At 35.1% G+C, this 9,923-nt stretch overlaps 1 protein-coding gene across 1 annotated transcript; it reads right to left on the bottom strand.

The window, feature by feature from the left end:
* Nucleotides 1-692: 692 nt before the first annotated feature.
* LOC149796544 (large ribosomal subunit protein uL6-like) lies at nt 693-9,514 on the bottom strand. The gene is made up of 4 exons (XM_089961247.1): nt 9,356-9,514; nt 5,262-5,467; nt 1,841-2,048; nt 693-845 (listed from the first exon to the last, which is right to left on the bottom strand). Exons 1-4 carry the CDS (start codon nt 9,399-9,401, stop codon nt 745-747), a joined length of 561 nt encoding a protein of 186 aa, XP_089817373.1. The 5' UTR covers nt 9,402-9,514; the 3' UTR covers nt 693-744.
* Between the last annotated feature and the right edge of the window lie 409 nt (nt 9,515-9,923).

Raw genomic sequence — 9,923 nt, 5'->3', positions numbered from 1 at the left:
TAAATTGAAGGTGAATGATGTCAAGAAAACCACAAATGATATAGATATTTCTTTACTTGTGGCATGCAAGATGAATACAGCTGATTGCATGTACTTAGATCACTCTTTTTCAGTACGTATCAAATAAATGGTGTTGCACTGTATGTCAATGCATATTGTGTTTATATCATTCATGTCTGAATAGTTCAGTACTTTTAGCCACATTCTGAGATGACTAAAATATTCGATAAGAAACAGGCATGGATATCATTCGCAAATCTGTGAAGAATGAACTATAGTGGTTTAAATTTTAAAGACCTAAATGCCAAGATGCTCTTGCTCCGGTTACATTTTAGTGGGTCACAATTTTTACTTGATGCTTGATAAACATCATTTAACCAGTCTGAAAGGTTTTTATTTAGGATGCTGTTAAATTTGGTTTGAATCGGTATAAATATGTTGCTAGGAAAAAATGACTTCTATGTTTTGCTCTTTCAGCAATGTTGGCTGCATTTGCCTCATTGTTCAACACCTGGAAGGACTTGACTTCAAAGATGTTGACAAATATGGTCACAGCTGGTTTTGTAGTTTTTGAGAAGAAAAAGCAAGCAAATGCTGACAGACATTACATGATGAATAATGAACAATGCAAGATGGATGCAGGGTTCACCTTGACTTGCAGCCTGGCGAGATTAAATCAAAACACAAGTAAATTTCCAGGTTTTTTTTTTTTATTGGATAGCTAGTCCCTGAACATCACAGAATTTAATCTTGAACAACAGTGGTCTTCTCAGACACGTAGATACCATCAAGGAACTTTCTGATGTCCTTGTTTTTCACTGTTGTTGACTGCTGGATGAGTGCAGCTGAAAAGTACATGTGGTAAGTATAAGAAAAACAACTTACAAAATAACTTAAAATGCATGTTTATAAGATGTAGAGAATTTAAATGCATTTTGAACTGTACAAAATGCATCACCTTCCCAATGTCAATGTGTTTGACATTTCTGGAAGTGATGCAACTACTTTAACAGATTTCTTAAAATGTCTGAGATTTGTTTTTATTTTTTGACAGGAAGTTTCCATGCCATATTCAATACAGATATAATGGAGGAGTTCAGTCTAGAGACAGTTTGTCCTTGTGCTTTCTCTAATGGTACAGTGTACTAAAGCTGAGTATGTACAGCATTTATTCAGCTGCTGGCCTGACAGAGAACCTTTCTACCTTTTAAGCAATATTGCATGCCTCATCAAATCATAGTTTTCTAACATGTTCAGGCACACTGAAATTTTGGGTCAATTCCAAAATGCTTCCATAATTTAACTCAAAGGGGGTAGCTCCCCCCTTATCACTCTTCTACATTTAATTTGAAAATGCGGATGAATATGTGGTAGATGGGCATGCAGTTCTTGTCCATCCAGTATATACATGTCACTTGTATTAAACATCATTTTTAGGTTCTAAATCAATTTCATTTTCCTAGCATCACTAACGAAGATGTACAAAAGTAATAAGTTTCATCCTTAATTACAAAAATATTTAGAGTTGAAGAGCAGAAATGAAAGAAAAGACTGATATACAACTACTATGCATATCCACCCCTTTAATCTTTGGAAATGGCAGCAAACAACAAAATCTTCAGAAATACAAGCACTGATGCAAGCGCTGACCTCAACCACAATAGTTGCTCCTATTTCTCACTCATGCAACAGAAAAAGATATGCATAATCCCAATTTTTTTTTTTAAATCTTTCTATCAGGTTGCCACATGGCAATTTGGTGACAATTAGCACCACCACATGTTTATTATTATGCATTCTGCTTGTTCTGTAGTTGAAGAGATAAAAATGTTTACTGTACCTGATCTGGATACCAGTTCAATATCATTGCCCTCCAACAAGAATTCATCCTTGTTGCCTGCACTAAGCTTCACTCCTGGCATCATATCGACACGACGAGTGAATTTCTCCCCTAAGAAGTTACGGACCTCGCAAGCTGCTCCATTCTCCAGGATGGCAACGTTGATGGGGAAGTGGGCATAGACAGATCTCATCTTGTACAAGTAACCCTGTAAATGACAAACATTTGTCACTGTCTAAACATATTTTTCAACACAATAATAGAAGAACTGATAAAATCAACCTTTAAATTATAGATTCACCCCACCCCCAGACAGTGACTAAGGGGTTAACTACATTCCATCCAGGCTCCACAGCACAATCTTCAAACAAAATTCAAGCCTTTTTCCAAGACGAAACAGATGAAATGCAAGGTTTCTCCATCTCCACATTGTGTGTGTGCGAGTTGGATTTTTAACGTAGCTTTAACAATTGTTCAGTTATATCGCTACAATGTCTGCAGTGCGACAGTTTATAGTGATGTCTAGCACTGAGGCATCATGCCTCAGACATGTAGCATGATGTCCCACCAAGTCACATTATCCTGACACCAGGCCAACCAGTCCTAACACTAACCTCTTAATGCTGAGTGCCAAGCGAGGCATCTGTTAGTACCATTTTTCTAAGTCTTTGGTATGACTCGGCCCGGGATCAAACCCACAACTTCCCACATCCTAGGTAGATGCTCTAACCACTAGGTCACCGGAGCAGTCATCTCCATATTAATAGAAAAACTTTTGCTCGGAAACCAAGATCAAAGTCCAAATAACTTCAGCCTGTAAAAAGTCTTTTTTTCGATACAAACTGTAATCAACTGACAGGAGGACTGCTTAAGTGCAATCTGGTTCAAGTCGGATCTCCACGCTCATGCATGATTGATCTGATTGTGAATGCTTAGGGGTCATGTTCTGGTGACCTATGTTATTAACATAATTGCTAATTTTATCAGCCAATCAGATAGTCTTATACTTTTGCATTTGGAAGACTGGGCTGTATGACTGAAGAGCATCAATGTGTGCCAAATGATTTGATTCTCTTTCAAATTTCTGAAAACTGCATTTCCATTGGCTAATTTTAAGGTCAACAGAACATGACCCCTAAGTGGTAACTTTAAAAATCATTGTTATCATCACAAGCATCAGCCATTATTCAAGGTTCAAACTACATCAGAATGTCTGTTTCAGTGCCCCAACATGCCAATCAAATTTACTCTAACAACTATTCATGCAAAGTCAAGAAACCCATATGTGCAAACAGTTGCCAATGGTATCTGCAATGAGATAGCTGTTGAGACATATACTATGAAACTTCCACTGGTATCATAACTTGTGCCAAAACAAACACTTCAAGCGTCAACAATTAAATAAAAATTGTATAGTTCTCAGGGTACATTTTTATATGCAAGACTTTCAAGACATTTCTCACACATCACCACTCTCCCAGTGAAAGATTCCCACATTTGTGCACTATGTCAGCATCAATTTAACTGTCATGATTTATTGGATATTAGTCAAAGAGCAAGATCTGTAATACAAACAAGCAAATAAATATATAATACTTATCAACCATAAGTACCTGTCAATTTGATCTTTAAATGAATATTAATTATGGCTTATTTTACGCACCTGTGAAAAGCGCTCAATTACTGTATTCAAATTCGTTTTGTCCAGCCAATTTTAATACTTGCATGAAAGTAAAAATATGCTCAATTATAAGGAAATAAAAGTTTCTTCAGATTAGTTCCCCTGTCTCATAAATTTTGGGTGATTTTCATTCAAATCGTGATGCATTGATTTCATTTTTCTAATTCAAAAATAATTCTCAAATTTAGTCTTCATAAATGCTTCTTATGTTTTGTGTTACCAGGTATCAAAAACATGATGTATGGAATCCTTAATTTGAAGGCAGTTTTTGGTGATATCTGGTGTTGTACACATCAAAATTTACCTATATACCAGGTAACATGATTGTGGCAAATATACTTGAGAAATGGCCCACAAAGAAATGTTCAACATGAGGTTTACCTCTTGGTTGTCGTCGTTGGGTTTAACACTCCCAGCTATCAGGATCAATGCAGAGGTTCTTCAGTGAAGCCTTGAGGGTGTCACTGTACCTCTTTTTTTTGACCACCATGAGAAATAACTAATACTTAAATAAGAGCTGATCAAGGAGCAACTCATACTCAGAGTGATGGAAGGATCGAAGGTGATTTATTAGAGCATAATTGCAATGGCAGTAGCTGGTACAGGAAAGTAACATTTCCATTGGCCAGAATATAACGTGATCAAAATGAATTGCGTTCATTTCTGTATGAACTGTAAGGAGAACTACTTTTCAACTTCTATAAATAGAGTAACGTGTATAGCATAAGATAAACACTGCCAATGAAGGCAGACACGAAGTAAGCATTAAAGAAAAACAACATTCTTACATTTTTTTAATAACAAATCTGAATAAATTTGGCTTCCATTAGTTGAAGGACTGGTATTATGAAGACCTTATCAGGATCAAGCAGGACAATATCAAATGCTATATATAGCTACGTAACAGAAAAACCCAAACATGTATTACTACGCTCAATTAAAATTTCTATTTTTTAATGATGCAAGCAAAATAACAACAAATAATTGAAATTTCAATTATAAGAGTTTAACGTTTTTTCTGAGTTTATCATGGTATAAACTGTCAGTTGTTGACTCACACAGCTTACATAACGCCCTTCGGGCATTATTTGCTGTGTGAATCGGCAACTGACAGTTTATAGCACAATAAACTCAGAAAAAATGTTAAACTCTTACTGAAGTTCTATACGAACGAGCATTTTTGCCGACTCGTGTTAGCCTTTCATTGCAGACATCACAATTTGCCTTCAATTCGTCCACAGCATTTATAGTGAAAAAGTTCCAAATCTTGCTACATAATTTCGGAGTAGACATTTTTCGATAAGTATTTTAATATATATATTTATTATTTATTAATTTTATTTTGAATACGTAATAATTAAATTTTGTTAAGATTTTTTTACAAATGGCGTCTCTACACTCAAATATTTACCAGAAGCAGAAAAGCTACACCACCTGGGGAATGCTAGTGAAATTACTAAAGGAAATCGAGTTAAATAAATTATCATCAATCATGGTTCATGAAGTCCAATGGAATGTTAACTGTTTGTGTAATTATAATTTATTTTTAACTAAATTATTATGTATTAAAAAACTTTCTTTTTATAAAAGTTTGATATTTATTGAATTATTTATTTTACTTGTAACCATTTTGCACGTATTATTTGGCGAGGCAAATACTTCCGAATAGTACTGAAAAACGGGATATTCGGCTGAGGCGAATGTCCGTGGCAATTTCCGGTTAGGCCCTAAGTGTAATACCTTTGTCACTCCCTTAATCATGTTTTCAATGTGACTGCATACAGTTCGAACTGCTGCCATTTCCTTGCGCTTGCCAAACCATTTTTCAACTTTTATGGTTTTTTTGCTAACCAACGTGATGTCAATAGGAAGATGCCGAAACGTCCTGCTCAATGTACCACGTGGTCCAGTGATGGTAACTCTACGGGCATTGACCTGTGCAGTGACTGCAAAATAGAAATTCAATAAATTGATATAATAACCCCAACTGAGCTAATGTAATGTACAAATCTTCTGTAAATTAAAAAGATCCTGAGATTGAATTGTAAAGGTTAAAACAAAAAAAGAACCTGAAGAATTATAAAAATTAATGCAATAACATGGTTTTGTCTCAGGGTTTTCTTGAACACCAACATCCACAAAAAAGTAGGCATATTTAAAATTTTATACATAGGACTGAGGAAACTTTACTGTCCATAATCACTACCTCTTTCATGTGAAGTAATAAGAATGTACAGTTTCATTTAGTTTACTTATTTACAGGAAAGATGTGTTGCTATATAAAGTTACTGTACTGTGGATTTTTGTTGGTATTAAAATTTGAATTAGTTCTTGTGCAAAAATATATATGGAGTGCCTTGTGCAGGGATACTCCATGTTAGAAGAACCATCTCTAATTGCCTTGGTACCTAAAAGTGTCAGCAATTTCGAGGGGCTGGAGGGGGAGACTCCAGTCTGAAACATGCCTTGAATTCATGTTTTGCTTTATATTCAACCCCAAACCAAACCAAATGTAAGTCATGCATACTTTTACAATAAACATAAACTTTGAATCCAATTTTAGTGAAAATAAACAGCAATTCTGCAATGAGGTCTCCCTCTCTCTTGAAGATTCAGAAAATGGCATTTTCAGCCAAATTTCAGCTGATAATGAAATATTTTTTAAAAATTTCTTTTATGAGGTCGAGACAACACACACTACTCGGTAATCATTCGGGCTACAACTTTAATCCTTTCAAAGTGCTGCACCTTTAGGATGTTATCACTAGTTTGCCACAACTTTTTGTCCTATCATCCATGATTACTTTTGATCAGGAAAAAATAACTGAAAAAGATGCATACAACCTTTCTTTAATACACATCCATTCATAAAAAAAGTTTGGCACTAGCAATGGCCAGAGTGAGCAAAGGCAATAGAACTTCAAGATGGCAAGTAACATCCACTTTAAACAATACATTTAGCTGTCAAACCATTCAAGACTGTTGAAGTCTGCCATGTTACAACGCAAAGTCTTTGTTGCTTGCTAGTTTAAATTATTTTTGAGATCAATTGCATAGAAGTGGTGGCGAAAATTTAATTATTGTGTGGCTGAATTAATGACAACAAAAACTTTTTTTTACAATTCCATAACTTTCATTTACTCAATATTCTGATTGTTAAAAAAAATCTAAGAAAAAAATAGGAATTATTATAATATATGCTGGTGTCTGTGTGTGTGATTTAGATTTTGAACATAGCTTTAACAATTTTACAGTCATATCGCTATGATGTCTGCAGTGTGGCAGTTTATAGTGATGTCTAGCACTGGGGCATCATGCCACTGACATGCAGCATGATGTCCCACCCAGTCACATTATCCTGACACCAGGCCAACCAGTCCTAACACTAACCTCTTAATGCTGAGCGCCTTGAGATATACCTGTTAGTACCATTTTTATAAGTCTTTGGTATGACTCAGCCAGGGTTTGAACCCACGACCCCCCACATCTGTGGCTGACGCTCTAACCACTAATATATGCTGGTGAAAAATGAGTGAACAAGAACTGGAAAAGAAAACTCCATACCACTGTGCCTTACAGGTGAACAAGATATTCAGAAATATTAATGCTTTCACATGCTGAGCACTTGAGAAAATGAAAAGTTTATTACAGTACTGTTACTGTACCAGAAAAAGAAAGCAACATGCTGGTGACAAGATGGTAAAATTGTTGAATCAAACATGACTACTGAACAAAAAAAACTGACAATTCTAATGCAATAAATAATATTTTACTTTGTCAATTTAAAATGATGGGCTTCACCTCACTGTGCATGTTACCGAGAGGTGTACCTTGCAAACTGGAGTGTGAATTTCAAGCATAACGTAGTTTCATTGTAGACTAATTCAACATTTCACAGCTTACACTTATATTTCTGTTACAAAATGCTGTGAAACTTTCTATCTAAATAAATATGTGAATACTATTTTTCTACTTGAATATTCACAAGAAAGTATTCCAACTCAAATGCCCAGTTTTTTTTTCTTCTTTTCATCTCTGGTCAAAAGTCTATTGGAATATCAAACTGTCGACAAAATGCAGTCCAATGTACCAGAACGCTTCTAAAGCTACATATATCTATATAAAAACTCTATTCTGCCTATGTAACACCATGACTCAAGTTCCTAGCATCTGTATTGAAAATTTCCAGAAACCATTTGTTTTAGTAGACATTCCTGCCTTCCCCATGCCAGTTAAATGTTTACTGTGACTAATGTATTGACACAGTATATTTGTACAATGAACATCAAATCCATTTTTGTCTTGAGAAAGATATCCAAGGGGCAGGTATCAATTATTTGCAGCAAATTATAGTTTTCCTTTTAGACCAATGATTTCATTTTAAAACATTTTTTTGCATCACTTCCCCCTTATCTATGCACACACAAACAAAGCTGCAAAAAATATCATCGATAAAAGGTTCTTGCTGTGTAAAGTTCAAGTCACATCATTTGTGCCGACTGCATAATTCTCCAATTATAGTCAACATCTCTCTTGGTTTGAACCAAAGTCCAGTATTATCAGGCACATTAATCTCTTTACATTGTGTATTCCAATTAATCTTTAACCCTTTACCTCATACAGCATAGCTACAAAGTGCAGCGCGCTATAAACAGAACACCTGTTACCTATTTGACTCCATACGCACAGGCCTGCCTGTTAACTGTTAAGCAATGTAGTGTATGTTACATTTAACAGCAATTTTAACCATTTTACATTTTTGGTACACATCTATTATGTCTGGAAAATTTATGAGTAAAGTCCGATTGTATATTTATTATAGCTGTGTAATTATTTTTCACGGAAGAATTTTTTATGTGTTTTAAAATCTTGAGAGAACTCATTCATCGTCATGTCAATGAGGCCGCGTGACCAACTGTAGCTGCCATTTCTCATACTCGAAATTTACAAGTTTTTCATCTGCGTCTACATCACTAAGTCATCTGAATTTGATAATTTATAAAAATTAATTGCTGCCTACATCAATATCAGAGCCTTTACCTAAGTTATTGAATCTTTCATAGTTGTGATTCCAATCATGAAAACTTTGTTAAGTACTGAATGAAATCCGCGACCTCCGTTTTGGAATGGAGATTACGACCCAGTTACTTTAAATAGCAGATACAGACCAGATCATAAACAGTGACCACGCGATTGGACATAATTGTCATTCGCAGAAATGAATGTAGTATCTAATAGGGTTTTTTCCCCGAAGGTGGCGCTATGAAAACCAGCTTAAAATGGCTGATGTTTACTGCAGGCGTCAAAAGGTGCTTGCATGCGAATGGAGTAGAGGCATCCAAAGACACTTGCTTGAGGTAACGGGTTAATGTATGAAAATGAGAAAGGCAGTCCAAGAAGTACTCTCTTATGTCAATAAAAAACAATAACAAATGCACACATGTATCTGTATCTGGCCTATTCGGCATCAATTCTCACAACAACCATTTTTCCAGTACAGTAGTGGCTTGTGGCAAATTCAATTACTTGGATGTCTGCCTATTGTACAAGTATGACCCACATGTCTTCAATTCTTTTACTCGTTTTTTTCTTCTTTGGATTAAAAAAAGCCAGGGAAAAAAGAATAAAAGCAGCACTGAAATTCTGTTCAAAGATAGTAGAATTACTTTCTGTATTAGGTGAGCATTAGGTGGGATGGGGGTGCGAGTTATTTCTAATTTTTTAAAAAGGTATTGGGACAATTACAGCGAACAGCATCAGAATTCTTTGTTCAACTTTTGGTGCTAAAATCGAGAGAAAGAAAAATCATTCTGAATCTTAATGTCAATACTTACTCCCTTCTGGGATCTTGACATTCTGACTTGTCAGCAGGGTCTTCATTTTTCCTGAAGAAAAACAAAATATCAAAGTCACCTGGACAGGTCATCACAACTCTTAACACATCAATTTTCAGTTACAAATGAAAAATTATGTCAAAGGAAACAAAGGTCAATTTACAAGACAAAATAAGAGTATAAACTGATATATAAGAAATGATAAACAACTAATGGCTTTAATGTGATAAGGGTCACACTTATTCAAAGATGAAATTAATGATGATTACCAGGTCCACACTACGATGTGGAAGAGTCCTGTAGGGTCATTGTAGAAAATTCTCATTATGGGATATTTACTGTGCTCCATAACCTTTAAATATTGTTAAACATTTTTAAATTATAGTCTCCTTGATAAAACATCACCTGTCCACCCCTTTTATTGATCATGTAGAAACTATACAGATAACTAAACTTTCTATAGTTACATTGTCTTTTTTAGTCACAGTGACCTTTATCTTTTGGCCTCAAAATCAACAGGTTTCTTCCAAACCATTTGGTAATTTAAGATCAAGCCACATGTGATAAT

This window comes from Sinohyriopsis cumingii, chromosome 6 (assembly GCF_028554795.1).
Source record: "Sinohyriopsis cumingii isolate HCF-2022 chromosome 6, ASM2855479v2, whole genome shotgun sequence".
In the NCBI taxonomy this organism is placed as follows: Eukaryota; Metazoa; Mollusca; class Bivalvia; order Unionida; family Unionidae; genus Sinohyriopsis; species Sinohyriopsis cumingii.
This window is presented reverse-complemented; position numbering and strand designations above follow the sequence as displayed.

Excerpts from the sequence above, each read along its gene's own strand:
- LOC149796544 (XM_089961247.1), bottom strand. The coding sequence starts at position 9,401 with ATGAAGACCCTGCTGACAAGTCAGAATGTCAAGATCCCAGAAGGGA. Across the intron at positions 5,468-9,355 it reads TGTCAAGATCCCAGAAGGGA|TCACTGCACAGGTCAATGCC; the intron begins GTAAGTATTGAC and ends TCTATTTTGCAG. Across the intron at positions 2,049-5,261 it reads TGATTAAGGGAGTGACAAAG|GGTTACTTGTACAAGATGAG; the intron begins GTATTACACTTA and ends TGTCATTTACAG.